The 27283-nt window shown below is 36.5% G+C and overlaps 1 protein-coding gene across 1 annotated transcript in view; it reads left to right on the top strand.

Moving 5' to 3' along the window:
* Positions 1-212: 212 nt before the first annotated feature.
* The window catches only part of LOC104268407 (gamma-aminobutyric acid receptor subunit alpha-2), a gene marked incomplete at its 3' end in the record, with an annotated part of 42951 nt that continues 15880 nt past the window's right edge, over positions 213-27283 (top strand). Inside the window, exons 1-3 of the mRNA XM_009872462.1 lie at positions 213-283; positions 2830-2945; positions 25885-25952. Coding sequence (XP_009870764.1) covers positions 213-283; positions 2830-2945; positions 25885-25952 — 255 coding nt within the window. The remainder of the gene's footprint in view (positions 284-2829; positions 2946-25884; positions 25953-27283) is intronic.

The following is a 27283-nucleotide window of genomic DNA, read 5'->3' as shown; positions in this document are numbered from 1 at the left end:
CTCTCTGCACAGAGCAGGATCGTTGGGAAAGATGGAGATACAATAAGTTGCTAGGAGTGAAAAGTGCTGCAGAAATCCGGTGGTTTCCTTTCTCCACTGAAGTGACATATTTTTCCTCGGTTTAAGTTGAAAGCACTGCTTGGTGGAGACTCACTGTGGCTGAGAGTAGATTTGTGTTTTTCTTGCACGGTTAGGTTTTGCAAAGAGCAGCGATGAAGAGGAAGCTGGCACCCTCCAGGATGCAGTTGATTCTTCTCGTTTTATTGGTGTGGCTACCAACCAGGTGAGAGGATGTTTAATTTTGTTGTCTGGTACAAACGTGTTTGTTAAGATCTGTTAAGGGAAAGCTCGTGTTATAAAAGTATAGTACGTAGTAATGTAATAAAAAGGTCTTTCTTAGCTGTTTGAATGCAGTATTACATAGTTTCAAGAGCAAAGGCAGTAGAAGGTAGTCTAGGGACCTTATAAGCCTAATCTCTTCTCATTAAACAGTTTGTGAATGGGTGCTTTATTTCACCATTAAAAAATAATTCCTTTAAATGCCTTATTGGATCTTAAAGGTTTATTGGAGTTACTGTATCACTGGGATTCTCTACCATAAAGAACCGTTAAGATGCAGAAACAGATTATCGTGAAGTCAGATAGCAAATTACAGCCTCTAAGATAACACTCACATATTTTTTAGTAGAGGCATGCCCTTTTTTTTTTTTTTCTGGTGTATTTCTTGGTCAACATAACAGAATTCAAAATGATACTTAAGCTTTAAACCTCTAGGTGGAGATAGCATACAACTTCACAATCACATATAATAAAACAATAGCCTCATTTATTAATCAACTTTTCCTATATTGTTTAAAGTTCTCAATTTCTAAAGTGACAACGTAAGAGAAAGTAATTTTCATCATGTAATAGTTTTGTGTTCCTCACAGTCCCTAAACCTGCAACTAATTGTAGTTTGTAACTTTAGTTTACTTGCTTTGGTTCTGACTGCAGTAGGTCTTATCCTAATATGGTAAGGGTTGTAAGCCGAATAGTGCAAGTTTCCTATGATGTAAAAAGTCTGCACTTATTTTTGTCTATTTTCTGGTGAACAAAATATTTACTGAAACTATGTTTCCTATTTCACTTTGTGCCTAACTGGTGCAGTATTAGTTGAGTCACAGTGGGCCAGATCCTGCAAAACCCTACTCAAGTGAGTAATCTCACTGACGTCAAAGAGACTACCTGCGTAATTAAGGAGTTTATGCCCGAGTGAAGTTTGCAGGATTCATCTCTAATTTGATATAATTGTATGATCTAAATTTTTAGTAGTGTCTTGAGTTCAAAAGAGCAGTTGTATCTCAAAAAGAAGCTTAAAAAATGGCACAGACTTAATGCACAGAAATATATTTTTAAAATAAAAACCAAGCCATCCAATAATTAAAATTATTCACAAATCAGTAAAAGCACACGTGACGTTCTGATATGTTCTTTGTAAGTTATCTGATCTTGGTCGATTCTATGGTATGTGTGATAGAAAACACAGACTGCAATGATTTACATTTACATACTTCCTCGATGCTGTTGAATTGGGGACCAGCATTAAGCTCTGTCTTTAATCATTTTATAGCTTGCTTCAGAGAAAATGTCACCCAAACCTGCTTTTGGTTTGGAGGAGAAAGAAAACATGCTTGGTTTTATGGCATTCAGAATGCCTTGAACAGTAGTTCGTTTAGAGATGACAAACATTCAAGCATTTCAGGTTAAAAATTTAGGGGTTTTAGGCTGAAAAATGTATAAATGATAATGCCTGTAGCATATGATGCTGTACTTCCTTGATGCTAATATTCTGGTATTAAGTAGGCAAAACTGATGAGCTGATGTATTTCCCATGCACAGTGCTTAATACTGTTGGCACAGGAACATTTGCATGCATAAGGCTTTCTATGTGGGAGTGTTTCCCTCATACACAAAACCTTTGGTCTGGGTGTCCAGATCCGGGAGGACTGGTCAGCACTGGAGCTGGCTGGGCAGCAGGTTCATGTTCCAGCCCCTGGTGTTTTCCACAGTGATCTGACCCATAAAGGCTGTCACATTTCTCTCTTTATTCGGGAAGTTTTAAACAATCGATGATCTATAGATTCTTCTTGACATGTCATTTATGGGTCTTTTTTTTCTGTCTGACTTACGTAAGGTTTGTATGCATCTAGTGGAACATCAGCTGGGCTTCTTGTAATGAAATAGCATTTTAAAAAGATGAAGGCTATCCACAGTTATCCTGCAGCTTGCTAGTCAGCATCCTTGTTCCCACCCACCAAATACTGACATCAGAGGACTCCCTGAGCATGATTGCTGGAGTTTTCCCCTCATGTTAGTTCTTCTGGTCATGTACATTACATGACCATTGGGTGGAAGCATATCCACAGGATTTATCCAGAGACAGAGTGTTCTTAGGTGAGGACAGATAGGGTAGAGCTGGAAGGAGACAGTTTTGTGTTTGGGAACCCGAGTTATCAGTCCGGGAACGACATGCCACCGAGGCCTGGGGAAGCTCGCTCACATTTTTGCACCTGCACAGCCAGGTGTGTTCATGGAGCTTGGAGTAGCGCTCACGGTGACGTGGTGTCGACTAGAAGTAGAGGATACTGGAAAATGATTGCCTAGAAATGTTTAGTATATTGTAGATTCTTATGTTTCTGAATGTGTTATAGTCTATTCGTGTATTTTTAACTACACCCATCCTGTTAGAGGGCAGCAAATTAAATATGCAAGGCCAGCCCGCAAAAAGTGCGTGTTGAGTGTCCATTAAAACGTATCTAGTACTTTCTAAAATGTAAACTGTCCATTTAGATCTGTGCTGGCTGACTCCCTGGAAGACGAAGCTAAGAATAACATCACCATCTTTACAAGAATTCTAGACAGACTTCTGGATGGTTATGATAATCGTCTCAGACCTGGACTAGGAGGTAATAAAAGCAATTAAAGATTGATTTGAAAAAAAAAAATCGTTTTTAATGTTCAGATTTTACGCAGTGATATTCTTCCTTCAGGGCTTTTTTTCCCCTAACAACTGGTATGTATCTTGATAAATTATTTATAACTCTGTGTTCACCCAGCTGAATCATTTGAAGTTTGAGGAAGATAACATCTATGAATGGAAAGGAGGCACCTTCACACATTTATCTTAAGTAAAAAGAAAAAAAAATCTGGTGATTTAACATAGTAAAACAGGATGAGAACAAAAATAACATCTAAAGCTGTTATTCCAGTCAGGGAGTTTTGGTTAAGCAAGGAATGCAGACTTGATTCCCTGCAATGCGATGAGTGTATGCTTTCAGAACTCTGCACAAGTGTTTTGTATGGTGTGTGTAAACCCCACATTTTGGATTTCTTGTCCCAGTAAATTCAATGTGAATGTCATATTTTTTTACTTCCTTGGAAGTAGAGTTTCATTGGTAATTATCATTTTATTTCTAGTACCTCACATGTATTTGGGCATTTTAAAAAAGAAAATAAAATAATTTTTAAAAAAGGAATGTTGGAGTACAGAAGTCACTGCACTTCTATGCCATCACTGTCAGTTATTTTTCAAAATGTCAGTTCACATTTTCACTTTAAAGCTATATGCCAGAAAATGTAAGTATGTAAGCAAGAAATTTAAATAATTTGTCTGGTGCTGGGAGTATTACTGAGCAAAAAGATCTCTTTGGTATGGGGAGGGGCAGGATATCTTATTTTTCATAGTACTTTATCTACTATTATTGTTTATCTTCTATTTAAACTATGTATCATAACACTGTTTCTATTATTACTGTTATGTTTTGGTAATTTTCAATCTGGAGATAGTTTCAGCTTGCTAAAACTAATTCTAGTGCAAAATCCCTGGGAGCCATTCCTGTTCCTGTTGATTTCATTAAGATCAGGCCCAAAGCTAGAGACCTGCTTTAACTTCCATGGAAATTACTCTTAACAACTACATTTGATCAAAAGAGGAATTAGTTAAAGCTCACAGTTTTTAGCCAACACTCTCCCATCCTGACCTGTGGCTCCGCTGCTGTTCTGGTTCTGGAGAATCTGACACAGCATGAAGCGGGAGCTAGTGCTGGCTGGAAACAGCTTTCTCATTGTACGTTAATCCTAACCTAGGATATCTTTTAATTTCCATTTCTGGCCTCAGTACAGTGGAGACTTGTGAAATATTTTGTATTTAAGGACTTTTTAATTTAGATGATCCATAAAATGAGACACACAGCACTGTTGATGTGAGAATTTAGATAGTGATGTTTTAGATGGAGACTTGATTTCTTTGCAAAATTTACACAAACTATAAACATACAATGCCTTGTGAGTGACTTGCACAAATATTTCGTATCACAAAACTAGTGTTTAATTGGAAGGGCTTTTAAAATCATGAGGGTTTTTTATTAGAAAGATAATGAAAAATTCTTTTCTTGTTTGCAAAAAGGAATGTGCCATTTAATGACAACAGTCTGCAGTTCCTTTGCACGTCATGTATTCTTTTTAATAGTAAAATTTATGCTGTTGAAAACAAGAATTTTAAAAATTATTTTTCTAATGAATTTTTATTTTAGATTTCCCATTAAATCTGCTTCAAAATGCCTCCCTCGTCTTCTTTGCAAAGCCTTCTATGTAATTAAAATATACTTTGGAAGCATAAAAATTAAAGAATTAACATCTGTTTGATATTGGCATACATGGCAATCAACCCATGCAGAACATGTGTGAAATGAAACTGTGTCACGCATATTAAACCGTGATGATTCATAATACATTAATCTTAATCTGCAAGAATACTTCAGTTGTGGATGGACAGATTCTTATCGTTTCAAAGAATGCTTGTGAAAGCCAATTGTGATAATCCATGATACGAAATATACCAAACAATACTTCTGTATATAAGGTTTAGTAATTACAAAGTTTAGTATTTTGGGAATTTTGTAGCATTTCATTCCTTTTTCTCTATTAACATACTACAAGAAGAAAAATTAAAATAATATTTATTTATTTATTTTTAAACAGTATGTACTTGATGAGTCTTGATAGATTCTGAAAGTGGTTTTGCATAGACTGCTGCATTTTCACCATGCCACATGTCATTAATTTAATATACTTTGGCTCAGTTATGTTCTGTTTGCATTTATATAAATCTGAAATAACTCAACTGAGGATAGACGAGCATTTACTTAGGCACAGCAACTTGCATTATATTGCTACACTACTACGACTGAGATCACAATCTGGTCTAACGTGCTACAACAGAAATAGTTCAGGGTTTGAGATTCTTTTAAAGTCTTTTGAAAGCAAGAGTTGCTAATTAGCCCACTTTACCTGTTGTGAAAGACATTTTGAGAGATGTCTTACAGCAAAAGTTCAGCTCGTTGTAAAGAGTTATTCATCTCAAAAATGTTTTTAATAATGAAAAGTGTTAGGTTAACACTGGCATTATAGCTGGTTATTGACCAACAAAATGGAAACGTACAGGCTCCTTCAAAGACTTTCTATAAATTCAACTAAGTAGTTGTCTGTTTGGGAATTCCTTCTTGAATTTAGGGATAAATTTATTACTAATTATACTGGGAGACTTGTGAAAACAGTATGTAACAATACCTTGCTGATATATCAATACATTTCAGAATCGAGTAGTGTTTTCTGTAGACTTTTAAGGCAGCTTTAACTTTTACTGGAGATGCAGCTCTGTTGTATAAACAGGTTTTGGCTATTGGCTGTCCTAGCATCTGGGGTCCTTGAACACTACAGTGATCAAATATCCTGCAAAAGGCATGTGGGCAGGGAAAAGACAACACTGCACTCTTCCCTGAAGCCAGAGACATCTGACTTAGATAATACCCTGACCTAGTGTGTCGATATGGATAGGCATAACGGGAGCTAAATTTTTCTCTGTACTCATTTCATGCTAAGCACAGGATTGCAGCTGGAACACTCTTGACTGCACAGTCAGTCCTAACATGGACTATTTTATCCAAACATTCCATGCTGTTTCTGTTTAGGCATTGAAACAAGTTTGATTTCTAAACAAATTTCATATGTCAATAGCACTAATTTGTATGAAATGAAGCCATGCAAATGACAAGTCATAAGGAGTTTGATTGTCTACATTTTTCTTTAAAATCATGAAGGTATTTTCCTTTATTTGTTTGCTGTAATGCTTGCAAGACACTTAGGATGGCACTTTTCCATAAATCCTTTGATGTTTATTAGCATATAGGAGAAGAAATTCACAAAACAATGGACACTAAAGCTAAACAAGGGACCAAAACAGACTCTGGATCTTCAGATAATGACAAAACAAAATGCTGAAGCTGAGAGACAGCTACATTAAAATCTGGAAGTGATTGAACTATCTGTCTCTCTCTCTGCTTTCCTCTCCCTTATGGACAGACATGGTTAGTGGAAAAAGGGACATAGATTAAGGCAATCCCCTCTTTTAATATGTTAATGTTCTTGTGTATTAGGTATATAAGCAAAAATAAACCTATTTTTTAAAATGGTAGCTTGTTTTTAAAGACAAAAGAGGAAGGAAGGGAGAAGGAATGGAGATGATGTTAGGATTTTCCTATTGTGTTGGCTACTTAATATTCTTACCATCTCTGTAAACTGTTTATCCTGCTTCACTTTCTCATGCTTGAGACTGGTCATTTCTAGAAAATATGAAGCTTTGATCTGTTCTGCTCCCCAAATTTATAAAATATAATTGAATACAAGACTTGGAAAATATAAAATTTAATTTTGGAAAACAAACCAACCTAGAAAAGGAAGTTATGCCTAAAGGCCAGATTTTCAACTCCCATATTGACATCTGAAGAGCCATGCAAACTGTGGTCAGTCTCACCAGCTTCAGGAATGGCATTCTCATTGTAATCAAAGAGGTGAATGTTGTTTATTAAAAAACCTGAGGAAGACCAGACAGTAGGTAGGTGAAAACTAAATGCCACTGTAGTTCTGCTTTGAAGGATCCATCTCTGCTGCAACATGACTTTCAGATGTCCTAATTGCTTTTAACGAGAATCTCGATTCACTTGTGGACATACCAAGACCCTCCTTTCACAACGTTTTGCAAATAAATTGAGCAAGAAAAACAAAGAGAACAGAGAAGGATAATTATGGCTTTTTGCTAACAGAGAGTTGGTGAGCAGCGAGCACTTGTGGGAATGATCATCTCTGCAGCGCTGGATATAGCATTGCATAAAATTGGTGTACTTGCATAGAGTATCGGATTCTGTGATTAAAACTTGTGTGATGTGCTCACCAATATGAGCTAAGAGGTAAAGAAGCAATTTTTTCACAGAAAGCTTCCCCCTGCCGCCCATGTCAGGAGAGCTATATATATGTGTATGTGTGTTCATCAAAGAGTTGTATGTCTTCAGTTGCCAGGAAACAAGTCCATGATCATATGCTGATAATCTGCAATATGTTAAATTTAGGACAGTATATTTATATATCTCTGTGATTCAGAGTTTTAATCATTTTCAGGAGAGTTTGTGGCTGTAGCAATCCCTTACCTGGACATTCAAAGCTTAGCAGTGTTTATCATCTTCATCACGCTTAATACACATTCAGAGTATCTTAAATGAGGGTAGTTCAACTATTTTTGCTGCAGAACACTACAGGAAAGCTTTCATTACTGTTTTTAAAGGAAAAGGTGCAGTTCTCTTGCTCAGTTCTGGTTGTTTCTTTAGCCCTTTGCTCCACTTTCATCTTTTGGAAATGGTAGCACTCCTTTGCCAGTGCTAGTGCAGAACGATTCGGAGCAGAACTTGTGTTTTCTGAAAGCCAACTATATATAGTTATGCCGACATACAAAGGAGTAGACTATTGTATATTCTTTCCTGGGCATACCTGGAAGAGTCATATGGAATCTGGCTGTAAAAATGCTTTCAGAGGAATCAGTGAGAAACTCAGATTATTTTATGTTAGAGTTGTAGATAGTGTATATTGGCAAAAAAAGCATTCCTTGTAAAAACTAAAAAAGCAATAGAAAGGAGAACATGGAAATCTCATTTAATTAATTATCCAGGGCATGCAGATGGTGCTAAACCTCAAGAACAGAGCTAACACTCAGTGGCTATGGGCATTCTAGGGAATGAATCATTAGGAAGGTGGAAAGATGAAAAGCCCTCAGAAACTGTTAAGATGCTGAAAAACAAACCAGAAAAAAATGATGTAGGATAGGATATTGGCTGAGGAGCTAAACAAAGCCTGTTTATTTATTTATTTGTTGAAAATCTGTGGATAAATCAACAGTGAAGATATCAAAATAAAATTAGTGTTACAATGGTGCAGTATATTGCAGTCAGGGCAAGTGTTGCCCTGTGCAAAGTGGCAAAATGCTATGCTTCACAACAGTTAAAAAAAATCTAGGTACTTTACTGCAAATTTTATGTGCCTATCAAGGAGCTTCTCTGGGAGAATCTCCCAGTTCACTGAACATGTATATTCAGTACTTTTTTTTTTTTCTTTTTCTCCCTGGCAAAGCATCAGCATTTGCTTCTAATGCTAGAAATACTGCTGATGACACCAAGGCTGAATTAAGGCTTTGCTTACTTTTATCTCAGCTACAAGGAAGACATGAAAGCAGATGCTGCAGATTTCTGTGGAGCTCATTGTAAATCAGACTGATGGGAAGGTTTAATTTTTTGGCCAGATTTGATGGGCTAAGACAAACATCACGTTTTTTTCAGCAATACATTTACTCTGGGTTATTTAGAAACTGGTTGAGAAGCAGTGGCCTTGCTGATATCCAAGGTATTGTACTGTTGACTGCTTCTTATCATGTTACGTAAGTCTTGTTCTGAGTTTGCTATCCCAAATATAGAGCTGCTTCTCACTCATATTGACTAGTTTTAATAGCCAAATACCAAAGGATTGTGATACTACAGTTCCAAAAATTTTATTACCCCTGTGAATTGATACAATTTGTGTAATGCCACTTGAATTGAAAATATAATTGTTATTTAAATAATCTAACTCTGAAACGTTTTCTGAAATATTTAAGAGCATTAGAAATTCATCCTGGATATCTTTGGGGGATTTTAATGGATTTCATGGATTTTTAGTAGTGGATTTTAACCAAGCAGAAAGTGAATTTTAAATGTAGAAGTCAATGTATATGTTGCTTACAATGACAAAAAGTTAGTCCGCCTGTAGCAACAAAGACACATTTTGTAATAAAAAATAGAAAGTATTCTGGGTTACAGTAAAATATGTATACTTACAGACAGTATCAGGGAAATCTTTTAATGTTTACTACCAAACTGTAGCTGTGGAGCACTCAGTTGTATATATTCTTTTTATAGGAGGCACACGGAAACTTATGTTCCAAATCTTTTCTTTAACATGATATAACAAAAAAAAAAGAGTGCTAACTAAAGAATTTAGGAAGGAAGCTATAGAGATCTCTTATTCAATTGTATAGTCACCTAAAGGTATTAAGAAGGTTTTGGTGAAGAAGTACTAAACCAGCAGTTAATAAAAGCATTTACTTTCTTTGATTTTTTGATTGTAGATATATAGGACACAGACAATATTTGGAATACGCTGTCTGTCTTATGATAAAAAAAGAAGAAATATTACTTTTTCTCCCCTTCTTAACTTCTTGCCTTACTAGGTGAGCTTGTAACTATTAGACCAATGACTGTAATTCTCAACACAGTCACAGAGGTAATGGTTGCTTAGAGAGTTGGTATAGTCTTCATCTTTGTGGATACACTCAAAATTTGACAGAGTATGACCTGAGCAACTTGTTCTGTCTTCAGAGCTGGCTTTGCTTGAGACCTTCTAAAGGTGAATTTAAACTGAATTAGTCTAAGATTCTGTGATTTACAACCAGTAAGAGATTGAAATAATGGCTGAGGTTTTCCATCTTAATTGGCAACTGTGAAAAAAATACATTTGGAATGCCAGTTCTGGAAGGCACAGCTGAATAAAAATATATGTGTAGATGAAAGGTTAGAGCGCCTATGTGCAGCAGAATGCATGGTGTCGTACAACTCTTGAGTTTAATATTCATAATCAATCCACTGTGATGAACAGAAGATTTGGGATAAACAGTAAAGGTATGGAAAAATCCAAAGGACATATCCTTGTTTGTGGTCTTCGCCTTGGATTTTGTAATGTTCAGCAGAAGCTGGGACTTCACTAAGAGACTAACAGTGACTCTAGTCACATTTTCCCTGCTGTGATTATAACTTGGAGTCCTGAAAAGGGTTAAATATGGGAAAACCCCAGTATTTTAAAGGAGAGGCACTGTATTTCATTGAATCATTCCCAGCTGACTTTGTCATTATTGGACAGCATATAGGGAATTAAGTTGTACAGCACTGTGTATGTGTCCTGGCAGTCCACACCTCCTCAGGAAGCACCCACGAACCTCTAAACCCTGCCATTCTGAAATGCCCTGATTGAAGTCTTGTTTTTTTTCTTCTTCTGTTTTCATAATTGCCTTTTCACTTTCTAAATACCTACGTATTTCACACATTCTTCTAGAAAATGCCCAATGCTTCCCTTTGACCAAAATTCCAAGAATTTATTTCACTCTATCTAAATACTTCAAATCCAGGGCAGACATGCCATGTAGACATAGCTGTCTAATTTTGCATAATTCTTTGTGTGATATGAAACCTAGACTTGTCTTACCCTCCTCCCAGGTATAGTCACTTAGATCTAGCTGCCCCAAAGATTTCATATCTGATGAAACTGGATTCAGGCAGTTGAAATTATATGAAGACAGACTCCTGGGTAGGTAGAAAGCAAAGATCTTTCTTTTATCTACAGATTGTATGACCTTCCTTTTGTGCCAGTACAATTTTGTTGGTGGTGTTGAGTGGTCTGAGATAAGTCTGCTGTTTCTGGCAGTATTCCTGACTATGTATTCCTGCTTCTGTATTCTTGGGAGTGCCACCATTTCATGAACATTTTTAACAATGCCCTTTTCAAATACACAATCTAGTGCATCCAATTTTTAGAGTAAGTAGTGTGTAGAGAGAGAGGTATTTCATCAAAAAAGATCATGCAGAAGGATGCTGCCTGTACCTTAAAACTGCATCTGCTTTGTTTTTTTACAGTATTTTAGTCTGTATTGTTGATATTAGTAGCTCTCATTAGTGGCTATTGTTTGTCTCTAACAGTAGCTTCTAAAGACTGCAAGAAACATATGAAGTAGAGCATAACACTGTTTTTCAGCAACCTAGCATTAGGGTAATAGAAGCCAAGGTGAAAAACCACTATGAGCAAGGAACAGGGAAAGGGCAGAAGGGCAAGACAAAAGGGATTGAGAGTGGTGGAGGGAGATGAAATAGTGATACTAAACATTGGCCACTTTTAAGCAAGTTACAGATTAAGAAAGATGAATGGTAATTTTTTTCAAATACCCTTTGGAAACTTGAAAGTAGAATAAGGTAAGCAGTTTTGTCATAACGGTATATGCATGTATTTAAGCTGCTGACATTAATGTTTTTCAACGAGTCACCTGTCTCAAAAAGCAGCTATAGAGGATATATTGGATAACATTTTATGTTGCTGTACAATTCACCAGCCTGTTAAATTAAAGCATCAGCAGAAGATTTTGAATTAATACTGTCAAAAGTCTAATAAATTTTAATGATAAGAATCAAAGCACTTTAATATGCCAAGATTAATCTTTAAACACATTTTTATGTCTGTTTTTTCAGGTTAATGCTTGATTTAAATTAATCGCAAGCTAAAGGAAGTTTTGTTTACCACTGTCAACCTAGTAATAGTTTGCTTTATAATGCAGAGTATGTCGGCACTAGTTTTCTGAGATTGTCTGTACATCTGAAAGTATGATTCTGGTAACCTTCTGGAAATGGTGTTGCTGTGTGGGAACCATTTGTGTGATTACTTTATAGCACATGGTTCTTGATTTACAGTCCATAATTCCTTGCCATATGTTGAGGGCTATTTAATAATTAGAACAGTTAGTTCTGTGAAAGCAATGTAAATCAATTTCCCTTTTACCTGGTATTATTGTGCACATCAGAGGACATGAAACCTTTTATTAAAGTTTTGTAGATGCAGTCAGGGATTGAATTTAGTTGCATCCGACCAAATTACATTTATTTTTTATGTCCATACATATGTATTTGGTCCTGCACATGCACTTTTTTGTTGAACCAGTAGAAATCATGCATCTTAATCTGCACTGTCTTTGGGAAAAACATGGATGCCTCGTATTCCATCTGCTTAACCTGTGTTTTGCAAACTGTAAGCTATGTATCTTGTAATCTTGTAGTGTTATGACTGATAGAGTTGATTGCATTCCAAATTCAGTGCCATGAACCACGGACTTTCACTATGTTCTGACACAGATAGCTCACTCAGAATCAAATAAAAACAGGTGTACACTGTACAACCTGCATGCCCATTCTGTGTACGCCCTTTTTTTTCTCACAGCAGTGACACTTAAGAATGTATCAGAGAACTCAGACAACTTTGCCAAAGGGGTGACTTTTTTATCTGAGTAAATACAAAAGGTATGTGAGGGTGAAGTAATCAGGAGGTATGATCCACTATTGGTAATGGAACAGTTCCATGTCTCCAAGCCCCAGTACAGTCCTCTATTTTACAGGTCACATAATTTCTAACACAAATTTTACTTGTGTGGAGAGGTTTATACAGAAGATATATTCTACCTGTAAAGATGACTTATAAATAAGCTGGGTGTTTTTAACTTATTTTTTTTTCTTGAAATGTTTAGAGACTGCTTGTATTTGTGATCTTTCATGTCAGTGCAGCTTCCTGGAGTTACCTATATGTATTTAACACCTTCTTCTATTTTAATTAAAAAAAAAAAAGCATCCTCTTGTTCCCTTAAATACTTGAATGTCACAAAAGCAATGGATCTTCTGACTGAAAGATTGCCGTCTCATTAGGTGTTCTCTTTATTGATCTCCATTGCTTGGTGCCAATTTTCTCATCCAAGAGAGGTAATTGACTTCCAGTATATTCACTACTTTTTCTTTCTTGTATCCACTCTCACTTGTCCTAAGATAATAGGTTCTTCAGACCACTTCTGTCAGGAGATTGGGAGTTATTAGAGCCATCCTTTTCCATTCCCTCAAGTGTGTGAGCCTTTCAGCACAACACTAGAGCAGAGAGGGAATGGAGGGGAAAGGAGAATCTGCATTTGTCTTTGAGAATTAGAGGTGAGTTGAAGAGACAATTCCTGCCCTGAATTCACAAGCCTGATGTTCTAGATATTTCCTTCTGACTGACAATCTAAAGGCTACTGTAGATGCCTTTTTATTCTAACCATTTTAATTTATATTTTCATAATTTATAGGTGTACTGAATGAGAGATTAAGTCCCTCTGGATGAAAAGCAGTTATATTGTGGAGTATGTAAATGAAGAGAAATGGAAGTTTGAGTTTTAGATTCAGTGCTGTGTTGATGAAATCCCTGTGCTATCCTGAGGGCATGTCATGGCATTTCATGGACTGTCCTTTTCAGTGTCCATAGTGTTAACTGAGTACCAAACAGTGAACTTCTTTCTACGAGATCTTTAAATGTGACCTTGGTACTGCATTGCTTCGTGCAGTTTCTGAACAAAAGGAAAGTTATATCCTTCTGGAAGAATAAATAAGCAAACAAATAAACAAACAAGTAAATATATACATAAAGATGAGAAAGGAGAAATATAAATGCTTGTTGATTGAGGTGAGAGACTAGACTCATCCTGAGTAATCCCTTTCCATCTGGTGGGTGCTAAAAGCCGTCAGAGAATTCTTTACGTTTTTTTTTTACCAGGCATTTTGTCTTTAGTTGACCACAGAAAAAAATGAACAGATAATATTGGTTGCTACTGTATAATATGCTATTTTTAAAATTGCCAGTAGTTGAAAAATAGTATTGTGGTAGATGCTCTCTGCATTTTCACAAAGCCATAGTATCTGCCTAGAAGAATATGAACAAGAAACTGTTTTTTAATTAAACTCATAGTAGGCATAGTTTCAAAGAAAAAAAAAAAACTTTCGTATTTTTTGACTGTAAAGTAACCACTATTTATTTAATATGAGAAGCAGATTCTTGTCCCAAATATATAGCCCTTCCACATATAGAAGCCTGATGGATTCTGAAAGTCCCAAGCACAGCCAGAGGGGAATTCTCTTGTCACAGGCAACCATAAAAGACAAATTTGAGGCTGCTTAATCCAAGCTCTGGGAGTATCCTGGGAGTATGTTTTAGAGGAGATTCTGGGAAACACTACTGTCTGTAAAGTAGCTTGGAGACATTCAATTGACTCAGCCGTGGGACTTCTGAGTGCTATAGTACACTTCTTGTATGCACATTATACAGCCTTAATCTAAGACCGTTTAAACCGACAACTCAGTAACATGTTAAAATGGGATTTAAAAAACATTGCTTCATTATTGTTCATGTTATTATTTTTTTGCTCATTTGGGGTACTTGTTCAATTTAAGTATTATGTGATTCTCCACTGGGTCAAGCCATGAACTTGTTGTTGTCCTGTTTAGCTGGAAGCTTATTATCCATGACCGTCTCACAGGTTGTCCTGCCAAACAAAAAGATGTCAAGAATAATAAAAAAAAGCAGCTTGGCAGCCAGTCTGATTTGAGCTGTGTCTCAGACCCCATGCTTCTATTTCTCCTTTTCCTGCATTTCAGCAGAGAGAAGTGAGGATCAGAGAAGTGTAAAGAAAAATTGTGCCTACCTGGTTTTATGCACCCCGAGTATTAACATTACAAAATCTCCAGCTGATTTTAGTAAGTCCATACTAGCTTTTTTTTTGAGAATGTTAGAGTAGTCTGGATAAACATTAATTTCCTGTACTTCATAGTTATTTTATCTGGCTTTAAATAGGTACTGCTGGATGGTTGATAGAAGGATTAGCATGCTGTCTAGTTTTTTTGACAGTGTGTCACAATCTTCTGAAATGTTATTACAGAATTTCATACAGCGTTACTTATTAAAATTATATTCAAGACTCCTGCTGCAAAAAAAATGCATTAAGAGTACCCACTAATACACAGCTTTATTAAATAAGGGCACTACCTTTTTCTGCCATTGGTTCCTGTCATGCTTGAATGCAAAGTACAAGGCTAGCAAAAGATAAAAGAACTGTAGCTCCATTTTTAATGACTGTATGATCCAGTATTATATTAACCAGGCTCTATACATGGACAGTAAAATTAATCTGTCTGAAAGAATCATAATTTTCAATGCTTTCTTAAGTCTGTTGGTCTCTAGAGTTGCTCCATCAGCCTTTGGGACTTTAGAACATGTAAATTTCATATTTTGCTCTAATAGCAGCAAGCCTTGTGAAGTTGCCAGCCTCTGGTGACCATGTGTGTTTGCCATAGAACAAGGCAAACTGCTCTTGCCAGAGCTTTGTCCCGGTTTCTGTCAGCTCCAGGGTGCCAATTCTTTTTTGCCATGGCTGAGCACAGAGACAGGCATTCTCCAAAGGCTTCCTCTGAAGCTGGCCATCAATCAGGAGAAGCTTTTTTCGCTTACTTCAGTGGGCTCTGGGATGCTACCCAAAATCTTCACTAAATAATTAATAAGGCTTTCTTATAAGTGCTTACACTGTCTATTTTAGCTTAGAAAAACTAGTGTGTAGCCAAAGGGGGAAATCCTGTATATATTACGTATGTATTAGCATAGTTCTTTCGTCACTCCAGTGTGAATTCTGCATCCATTTCACATGTTCTTGATATGGAAAGACTTTGACCTCTGGTATTCTTCCAGGGAATGATGGGAACTTGTTGATTTGCATTTTTTTTGTTGTTGTTTTTTGTTTTGTTTTTTTTTAATATTTGAAATGTGGGAAGGTGCTGAAGGAGAACTGCCTTTCATAACTTGTACTTTCACTGGCAAATTAACATGTTCCCAGTATAAGCCAAGGTGGCTCCTGAAATCTAACCTGGAGAAAATCTATCCTGAATGATCTTTGTTAGAAAAGCACCTGTATCTGTGTAAGAGGAGATGAATAAGCAGATAAGCTAGCAACTAAAATCATGTGAGTCAGGAGCCACTGTGCAATAAACGCGTATCTTAAGAAGCCCAGACTTTGCCACTTATATGACTCTAAAGAGAAATCTGAAGCTGCTGCTTTTCTGAATTGATACTGCTGTTATGGGGAGATGTGGTTTGCAGAACAGGAGGAGCTGGCAGGGTGAGTGTATCAAATGGGATGATTTGTAAGTGCTGTGACTTGGAATAAAGCACAGAGGTTAAACCTGAAATTGGCCTAGAAGGGTAATGCAGCAGAATTTGACAGGGTGTTCCATGACTCTGAGTACTAAGGTCATAAAATTCAAACATTAAAAAAAAAAAAAGGACAAACTTCTAAGACTTCTGAATATATTTCAAAAATCTGAAATAATTTTAGAAATTGTTCTGCCTTACCTGCATGTTGTGATTTCCCTTCTAATAGCAGAAGCCTCTAAGCAGAGTAGATGGAAATGTGATTGCATGGGAATAATACTTAGCCATCTCTGTTTATGTGATGACACTGATTCAGGTCAGTCCAAATGATTACTATTCCACTCTATCAAAGTCTGCTTCCTTCAATTTCCAAACTTAGTGCTCTTGTTCTCTTTGTCTTCCTCTGTCTCATTCTTCCGACAATCTTGGGGCAGTCTGGTTCATTTTAACTTTACCATACTCATCCAGTTGTTCTAAACAATGCAGTAGTCCCGTTTGTTACTCAGCCTGGTTATTATATACAATCCCTTTGCATCATGATGCAAGCTGTAGTGTCCAAACAGATAAGGTTTAGTGCTGATGTTTTATTTTTCATTTGAAGGCCATGTTGTTTGGGTTTGCTGCCAAATGTGCTGTGTGTAAGCTACTTCAAACTTTTAAGTAACCCAACTCAGTAAGATCACATTTCTTCCAGCCAAACTTGACTATGTTTTCACTTTCATGTTTCTGTTGAAGGTGTTGTGCAACTCCAACTAAAAATGACTCACATTTGGTTTTTATTTTAGAGCAGAATGCTTTTTAATTCTTGGTGTGTCCGGATGTAGTGAGAAGGGAACAAACCGAGATTTGGTGGATTTTATGATAGTTTGGCTTTATGGGAACAGATTTCATATTAACCATGTGTTTAGACTTCCATTCTCAATGATTTCATTCACTCTTTCTCATTCTTATTGTCAACATTTTGTTTCTCCCTTTGTTAATTATACCATAGTTAAGGCTGCTGCTCTTTATAATTACTCACTTGTCTCAAATGTTTGCACAACCAAAGCATTCGTGTTTTACTAATATCTTCACAACGAACCTGTAAAATGGAGTAGTGCTCCATTTAAAATATAGGAGAAAAAGTCCAGAAAAATATCTAGATAGTTAATCACTTAATCACTTGGCAGTTGATACCTCTGAGGTGGTCAAAATGTTGCTTGAGGTGCCAAAATTCCATGAAGTGCAACAGAAATGACCAAGAGTATCTGCATGTCTTCTTTTCATTGTGCAAAGAACAAATTAAGTTACGCACTTCCAGGTTGCTCTGAGCTCTTATGTTTAAATACTGGCGGGATTCAAGCTAGACACTGGTTGGCTGGTTGGCCTAATGTGGTATGGGCTGCACCAGCCACTACAGTAACCTTCTTGTTAGGAATGAAGTAACTTCTAGCTTGAACATATTTTATTGATTCTCTGCCTGATTTGGAAAAAGGATCTGACTCCATGTCTCCCACTTTCCAACTCTGCTGACTAGACACAGGGCTTTTTATCATTCTGGGAGAGTAGTTTCTTATGCTTTATAAAATATCTACATATGTGGTAGACTATGGACTGAGACCGGTATTTTGGACTGCTGGACTGTAGAGCCATTCATTCTTTTGCCAAGCAGCTCCAAACAGACAGGTCTTAGGTTTGACAGTGCCTACATCTCCTGGACCCCATGTGTAGTGGAACTGGCGTCCCTGGAGGCAGGGAGGCTGGATTAAAATGATCTCTAAGGTCCCTTCCAGCCTAGGTCATTCTATGATTTCTATGATGAAACAGCCAGGTCTCCTTTGTGGAACGTAGGGAAAGCTATGGCGTGGGCATAGCCTTAACTATCTGCAAAAGCCATTCATAAAGTCAATAAACTGAGTGGAGATCTGTCAAACTAACTAATTTAAAAATACTGAAAAGCATGCAGCTGAAGCCTTTTCTTAGAACATGGGTGAAGCATCCAAGTCTGGATGGGGAAACATTACAAGTCTCCACTTCATCTGTTCATAGTGGTGTGGCTTCTCTAGAGCTCATGCCCTTCCTCCTTTCCTGAGAAGAGCCATGGGAATAGCTGATAGCCTGGGATGATGAAAACTGGTGAGAGAGAAAGCACCTCTTGTCAAGTGCCTGCTCTGATTTAAAGCAAACACATGAACTCAAGTTGCCATGTTTCAGGATCTGTCTTGACCACAAAGGTGTGTTTTCTAAGACAGGGCATGCTTCCTCAGTCTTTGGAAGGAATTGTTCTGCTTTGTGTAAATAATTAGATATTGAACAGAGACTTCAATTTATGTCTGCTACATCCCATGAGTACTGCCAGGCTGTGGAATCAGTCTCTTGCTTGTTTTCTTGCTTTCACTCTCAAAGTCTTCCTGGCCCAGTAAATTTGTAATTATTTATAGTTTGAGGAACTCATTGGGACTTGGTTGAGAGCCAGCTCTTAAAGCTGCTTGGCAGCATCAGGATATTTTTGCCTTAAGGTGGAAATATAAGCAGCAGGGGAATTTTTGGTACTGACAATGTTAGACAGGAATTTGGGACTAAAGGAGATTCAGACAAATATAAGTGCAAAATTTAGTCATTATGATCTGGACCACAGAGACATTCAGATTAACTTTTATGGATATAAGTGAAAACTTGGAGCTTAAATTGCTTTGTGGAGCTTGCCCAATATACATAAAGAGACAACTGGGCACCAGAAATCAGTCTTTAGCCCTACCCTTGAGTGATTTCCTGAAACTTGCAAAGGAAACCTATAATAAAGTTTAAACTGCACCTTAATGTCATTTGTATCAAAGGCTCTTCATTCATAGGATCCTTTGAAGATGTATTTGATAATAAGGTTTGCAAATTAAAGGTCTCTTGGTAGAGAGAGATGAAAAAGTAGTAAAGATAGTGTTTGTGTATATGATCTGCACCCTTTTCTTCTTTTTGAGTGACAGTTAAACCCCAAATCTGCTATATGCACATGAAAATTATCTTAGTAATGTATAAATGTATCACTTAGCATAGAGAGTACTTTTGAATTTTCCATTTGCTGGGTGGAAAAAGTACTCTTACAGTTTGCACCAGTGTATTATACATACAGGACAAATCTGAGTAATTACCCAGCTGTGGAGATACATCGCATCATTTGTGTTGCAGATATGCCTACTTTTCATTCTGTGCATTCATTTTGTTGATAACCTGCACTTAAGAAAGATGTTAGCTTGACTAAAAACATGTGTGAATGGTTTTTTGAATTTGAAAATGTTTTCATGCATTGTATTTGTTTCTACAGAAGAAAAGGATGTTGACAGTTAAGCTAGACATTTTTTTCCAAGTTAATGAATGTTTCTTTAATGGTCAGGAAGTCTCACTCATCTCTAAAGATACACCTACTTTCAACTGAAGTTTTGTATTAGAGGAAATTCTCCCTCAAGTTTGTATTTTCCTGCTATTTTCGAACAGCTATATTCAATTTCAGAATAATAAAAACTGTTTCTTTCAAATAAAAATTCCAGTTCAAGAAAAGGCTTATACACAGGTATTCAGTTAGTCTAAATCACATTATGGTATTTCTTTCAAGCGTATGGTGTTGCTTTACAGGATTACCCAACTTAGTGGGTTCTGTGGAGGGTCTCTGATAGTCTTTACATGGAGACGATTATATAATATATTATATAATGTGCGTTAAAAGATATAAGATCTTCAGAGGGAAATCATTTGGGGTCTGTTAGCCTACTGGCTTTCAATTCCTGTACCTTTCTACAGATTATTTTCTCCAGAATATATTCTTGTTTAAGCCAACACCATGAGAAATCAAGTATAGCACCCGATTCAAGTCTCATTTATACCAAAGTGAATCAAGAGAGCAACAATAATGCTTACAGGTATTACTTAGATATTACCGATAAGCTTGCTCTACATATGCTTCGTTAAAGATGGTGATTTCAAAGAGAAGTTACTTATGGCTCATATTAAGAAATTGTCTTGCCAATACATCAATGGTAGAGTGAGGCTATTGGAAGTGAAGTTCTGATGCCCAGGAGGGAGATGAATTTGTTTCTTCTTCTTATGTAGGCACATGTGGCTTTGAAACTTGTAATTTAACAGTGGATAATGAATGAAGATGCTGAGTAGTTGGAGAGATAAATCTGTCATGTAAAGCACCACAACCAAATATTAAAAAATGGCAGAACAATATTTTCAAATATCTGCATTCCTATGTATTGTGGTGCTCTTATGGCTCCACATTGCATGACCTTCTCTGACCCCCATTCCCTGCCAGCCAGAGTGTTTTGAGCTGTCAACAGACACACTAAGGAGCTTGTCAGATAAGGACAGCGTGTTGAGTTGGAACAGTGTTTGATGGATTAAGACCCTGTCTGTTTCACCTGTGCAATTCCTGACTTGTATTATGAATGAAAATTTCAAAGCCTTTGGGCAACATTGCCAAGCGTGCCCTTGGAGACCATATTACAATGTCAGAATAATGTCAATTCCAGTTAAATAAATTTTATAGCAAAATAATTAAAATAACATCAAGATTTTGACAGCATTTCCACAAAAACTCAGAAATCCTCAGTTAAGGCTCCCACAGCACTGCAACTTGACCTCTTTTTTTTTTTTGACATAATTAAAAAGCAGTATTTTATTTTCACTTTTTCTTTTTTTGTATGCTGTAGCAGCCCTTCCACTACAGCCTTGCAGTGTTCTCTTGAGTACTATTTGCTCTACATTTAAAATAATGTTTGTAAGAAATTGTCTCATGCATTAGAACTGTGTATCTGTATTGCAAAAGCTCTGCACCACCAAGAATTTGGATTACCACAAGCAGATTGGCTTTTATTTTAGACCCTGAATTTACAGTTTTATTGAATAATAATAATAATAATAATAATAATAATAATTCCAACCTAATCTACTAACGTGGTTTCTTGTGAAGATAGCCTTGACCCATTAATGGATGGATAATATAGCCAGCTTCATGCAAACGAATATCTGGAACCTTTTAATGGTCCACTCTGAAGACGTTACATAATGGTCACACTACTTTGTTCTCTTTTAAACATACCTACAATGAGCTCTGCATGTTTTGTCCCTACTTTCTGCAAAGAAAGGATTTTAGATTATTTTGATGAGAAGAGAGAAGGAATGAGCAAAACACAAATCATTCTCAAATATGAGAGATGCTCAGAAAATTTATTTCAAGCAAGGTGATCCTGAGTTAGAGTTCTACAAGAAAGGGAGAGCTCTCAGGTGTGCCAAACACGCTGCATGTCTAGTTACCCCACACTGCAGATGCTGGAACCCTGTGTACCCCATCAGAGATGCAGGCAACTGAGACGGGACATCTGAAAGAAAGGAGAGAAGTTTTAAAATCTGCCTGGCAGGCACAAGTCCAAAGAAACTCATTCAAAATTGAATTGTCTCTGTCGAAATTTCCAATTTTGACTAATTGGTAAATGCTGATGAGGAGCTTTTTCATTCGACTTTTCTGACCACCTCCGTTACTCAACCTGTGATTGATTTAGACTTCAGCCACTGCAAATTCTCTGCCAAGCAGCCTACTTCAGCTGAGCCAGCTCTTCCACTGAGGAACAAGTCAGCAGGACTTCAAACCATCAGAAAAGGTATCCAGCAGCAAGATGGCTGGCATAATGGAATGGACAAAGGCACTGATACCAACTCTAACTAAGCTCTGAATTCCTCTTCTAATTTTTGACAAGTCAGTGATACTGACATTTTCCAGTGTGGATACTTTAGGTTGGACAGCTGAAGCTGGATTTGGTAGACGCTTGTGCTTCACATGACTTACACTTCATTTAATCCTTCTGCCTCAGCTTCCCAAGTACAGAAAAAAGGAAGATAATAAAATTATTTTATTCAGAGAGAGGTTATTATAATTAATATTTGTAAAATCCTAAATGTAATTAAAGCACACAGTAAATCTTCCAGCTAAGGATGTAGAAGGATATATGAATCTTCTCCAGTTTAGTAGATACATTGCTCTTTCTTACTTTTTGATTTTTTTTTTCAGTATTGATATAATGACAGCTCAAGTAAGGAAAAGGAATCAGAAGAAACCAGTACATGAGAACCATGTGAAACATGATCTTAATAGTTATTGCTTTTACTACTTTCATAGGATGTATTTTTTCCTCCTCTTTTTATTCCTAAATTTCTCAGTTCTTTTTTTCTGTCAGTTTACCTTTGGCTTCCATCCTCTGAGAAACTGGCCTAAGATAAGTCAGATAAGGCTTCCCATTTATGACCAAGACAAGTTAGAAATGGTGCTATAACATTTGCTGAATTTCAGAGCACTTCATGTGATGATGGCATCTACATATCATATACTTTGCCTGAGACTTTTTTCCCCTAAAGAAACATCAGAAATAGAAACTATATCCTTACTGTTTCCTGTTACTGTTTATTTGTTTAACCTTCAAAGGCAGTGATTCAGAATAACTTAAGAGCTCGCAAGTGTAAATGAGTCAGTCAACCTTCCTCCCAATAGAGGATTCTTCCTTAAAAACTAGACTTTTTCAGAAGCACTGGGCCTCTGTTGATTTAAGCACTTTTGAAAAGCAGGCTTCTTAGATATGTGTTTACATGTCAATTGAAGAAAAAGATTTTATAATTCTAGTGTAAAAAACTTGTTCCTAATTTTTCTCAGAAAAATAAACTCCAAATTTGTACATGAACACGTGTTGAACATTTTTTAGCTGAGTACATTCCTTTGGCTTTTCCACAAGCATTGATGATTCAGAACTATTTGAATCTCCAGTGGGCTAAGTGTGATGCCTTGTGCTGTTCTCGACAGAACGTGAGTTATAAAAAGCCTGTAACCGTGGTGCCTGCTGGATGAATTCTGATTAGAGAGTCTATCTGAATCTGTGCTTTGTGCCTCTGAGTTGTTTTCATTAAGTACTAGTGGGACAAAGTGATGTTTTAATACAAATTTTATTTGATGAGCATGTATTCTTTTTAATAACTGCGTTATTTATTGTGAAAAAGGATTAATTTTTTCTTTTCATAGATGCTGATTCTGAAATCCTCAGTTCAAATTTGTAATCCAAAGTAAAATTTATTGTAACACTATGTAAAGCAGCAAAGAAGAAAATGACAAAAGGCTCAGGCTGCTAATACTTACAGATGATAACAGGAATAAATCAAGATTTATTACATTTCAGCTTTTTTTCTCTTTAAGGACCAGTTTCCTTGTACATAGGGTATCTGTCCCTTCTCCACTCCCCAAGTCTTGATCCTTCACTTGCAAGGATTTGAAGTGAGTAATGTGTACCGACATGGAGAATCTGCAGGCTGTTGTAATAGCATTCAATAGTATGTCATAGTCAATTTGTTTATTGTCAGCTCTGTCATCTCTTCTCATTTCTGATGGTAGGATGGATAGATGGTAGGTGGGATAGAACATGGGACTTCTTTTTAATTAAAGCTTAAAATGCAAGGCAAATCTGAAGAGTCCATGTCCAGCCGTTTATTATATTTTAAAGTCATTCCCATGTGTCATATAATATATTGGATGCAAACAACTGATAGCAGTAGTGTGAGGTTTCAAGAGGACCATGCTTCCAATCATTTGCAGGGGTGAGGTGCAGGTTAGTATCTGCTAAGTAACTTTGTTGCCTATAGTAGTGTTCATTCAGAGTATACTAGTGTAATTGAAATTAGCCTTGGTTCTCTTCTTTCAGGATACTTGTTTGCAGCACATTTTTCTAACACCAGTATTTTTCATGGAATTTTAATTAAGATTTTGTGTTATCATTATAGTACAGACCAAATTTCATAGTACAAGCCAAATTTCACAGTTAGTCCCTGCAACACTGTTTTACCCCCTGAAGAATAGCTCTCTTGCCACATTTCCATTTCATCTCAGCCTGTGCCAGGTAACCACTTGAAGGAAATAATATTTTTTTTTAATTTTTTTCTGGAGAGTCTCTGCAACAGGCAACATGCAGTCACTGATCTTCTGAATTGTACCTGTATAATATTTCAGCCAGACCTATACTTTATCCTTCTTGAATACTAAGAACAGTGCAGACTCAGCACCTCTTGTCCACTGACTTAAAATTAGTTTATAAGATGTTTGGAGTAGAAATCAACTCAGCTTTTTTATGGATACTGCATATGTGGTTATAGAAGTCTCTATAACATGAACAGACATCTCTCAGGATGTAGGAGGAAGTGTGCTTTTGAACTTTCAGAGTGACACATAGTAAGAGTCAGCCTCTATTTATTTGCCTAAGTAGCAGAGATGATCCTAGAAAGAAGATTCTTTGGGGTAGGAAAGGCTTTACCAAGTCTTATATTCTAATAAGCACATCTAGTGTTTTGCTGCAGAAGAAAATTCAAGTTTCTTTAAAGATGAAAGTGCGGGAATGTGCCTCCCCAATGCTGCAGAAGTTTTCTGAAAGTACTATATCACCTCATCTCTGGTTTGGGTGCAGCTACATCCTTTTGAAAATACACTGCTCCCCAGGCAGCCACACACGGAAGAGCCTTGCCTTTGCCTGGTGGCTGGTAAGGTCTCTGCCATCGTGGGTGAGCACAGTTGACTTCTCCCAATAGATGGCAGGGATTATACTGTTGGCCTCAATATAATTGCAAGGAAAATTTGCTCATGACACATATTTGTCAGAAGATAGCTCTTATGAATACAGAAACTATTAACTATCCATATTAAATGATGATTAGATATGGAAAACATAGCAGCATGATTACTCATATAACATGTAGCTGTATTATTTTTAGGAATGGGAAATTCTGAGGTGAGTCAAATTGCAGTTAGTTGTATTCAAATATTTCTTTTCTAGCCAGTGACTGGCTTTAAGGCAAAGAATTTCTTGTGTTGACTGTCTTGAATGCAGACAGTAGTTGGCAACTGCTGTAAGAAATTTCCTGCAAGTATTTGCTATCCTTCTTAGTGAATATTGTTCCATTTTGAGCCTAATTGAAAACCAAAGATTGAAAACTCAGCAATTATTTTTCCCTGCAGTACAATATTTAATATTCTGATTTCATGGCTGTCTGACTACAATGATTAGAAAGAACATTTTCTTATAGTATTTACAGTACCACAACAATTTATCAGGGGCATCATGTACCAAAGGAAGGAACTATTATGTTAAAATACGTGCCACTTAAAAACACACCCAATTAAAAAATAGGATGCTGTTGAGTGTTACATTTGGTGTATTCAGTAATGGCTTTGTAAATTTTTCTTGTCTTTGGCTTTGAAAATCTGTTCAGGATGAAGAAAATAGCCTTGAATTAGAGCGGCTTTCATAGGAATGATCTGCAACAACAGAAGTAACACCTCTGCAACAAAGGCATTTTATGTTTAGAACTGTACTGTTGTGTTAAGCCCAAAATAGTGTATTTATTTTAGCTGGTGGGTAAATGGGAAATATGCGTATAGTTGCTCATGGTTGTACAGTGTCCTCTAACAGAAACGAACTACTCAGTGGGACAAACTCTGATCTGATAACTTCTGTGTTTGATGGGGTAGAGATCCCCAATATTTACAACAGGATCCTGGTTAGGAGAATTAAGTAAGGACAGAAACTTGTTTGAAACATCCCATAATTTTGCAGTTCGAGATTTTGGAAAATTCTATACATTTAAAATGTTTGCTTTTTGTTTTCTTTCTTTTTATATCAGATAGTATTACTGAAGTCTTCACTAACATCTATGTGACCAGTTTTGGACCTGTTTCAGATACCGATATGGTGAGTTTCTGAATCCTTTATATGCATGGCAAATGGTGTGAAATATATACTGTTAATTTCCTTTAAATATGTATTCTGCTTTTACTTGTGGACAAATTGGGAATAATTTCACTGAAGTCTGAATATGCCAAATCCTAGTAGTTCTAAAGATGAAAATTGGTTTACAGATCTTACATGATAAGTACACTTGTATTAGCTATTTAGTTTGGACCAATGAATCTTCTGATTGTCACCACAGACTTTGGTTCATATTCTGGAGTGGTCTTGAGATGCATGAACTGGATTCCTCTTGGATGAAAGTAGTATGAAAGGAGCACTGTGGGAGCACACTAAATGTTGGCAACAGTCGGTGGGATGTGACTAGAGTCAGTTTAAATTAAACTTTCAGAAAGTCTTGGCTTGGAAGTTGGTTGACCAGCACGACTGTGCAGTTCTGCAGATCTGTCCTTCATAATTTGCTCTATTTGGTAACGATTTAAAAGAAGTCGATGACATTAAAAAGAAAGAAACTGTCAGAACATTGTTAAGAATTGCAGTTTTTCATGAAAACACCAATGGACAAAACTCCAAGGCACGGAGTTCTTTGTAGACTCACTGCAAAACCAAACACAGATTAGGGAGAATGTATTGCCCTGGGAGGAAGATCTTCTTGGATACAACATCACTGAAAGGAAAGAAGAGAAGGATAGTCTGAAAGTTACTTTAGCTGCTCTTGCTCTTCCTGCAAGAAATTATTTCCTGCATGAAATTATTTTTTGAAGTGTTTTGAGCATTCATGATTGTATATGAGACATATAAAATGCTACCTGTGCATATCTATAGATACTAAAAAATTAGTTTATTTTTTAAAAGGCAATATCTACTTTTTCTATGAAAACTTTCAGGTGAGGCATCAAAGAAAATAGAAAACATGTTGATGTTGCAATCTATGTTGAAAGGAATCTAAGTATTTCATGTTACCATGAACATCTTAAAAGTTTTTTGCTTACTGATTAAGAGGTAGTCATAGCTTTGGGGTTTGCATTTGTTTTTTGTGTGTAATAGTTTCAGTTTTCAAGCTTAGTTTCGATAATGATGAATACATTACCAAGGCTTCATGTTAAAAGTCATTTCATGGGAAAAATAGACTTATTTTCTTTTTTTACTGTCTATGTTACTTATTCTCTTGAGGTGTTTTTTTCCTAATGATGTTGTTTCTGAAATTATTTTTGTTTTATTTCTAAGTATAAAAACCAGGTAACTACAGCTATATGCAGAGGTGATATGAACATCTTGTTAGTCCAGTGTCTCATGACATCACAGTGTTTACACTTACAGTATTCCTGTGAATT

This window comes from Apaloderma vittatum, unplaced genomic scaffold, assembly GCF_000703405.1.
Source record: "Apaloderma vittatum isolate BGI_N311 unplaced genomic scaffold, ASM70340v1 scaffold42730, whole genome shotgun sequence".
NCBI classification, from domain to species: domain Eukaryota; kingdom Metazoa; phylum Chordata; class Aves; order Trogoniformes; family Trogonidae; genus Apaloderma; species Apaloderma vittatum.
Note: the sequence above shows the minus strand (reverse complement) of the source record. Positions and strands in the feature narration are given on the sequence as shown.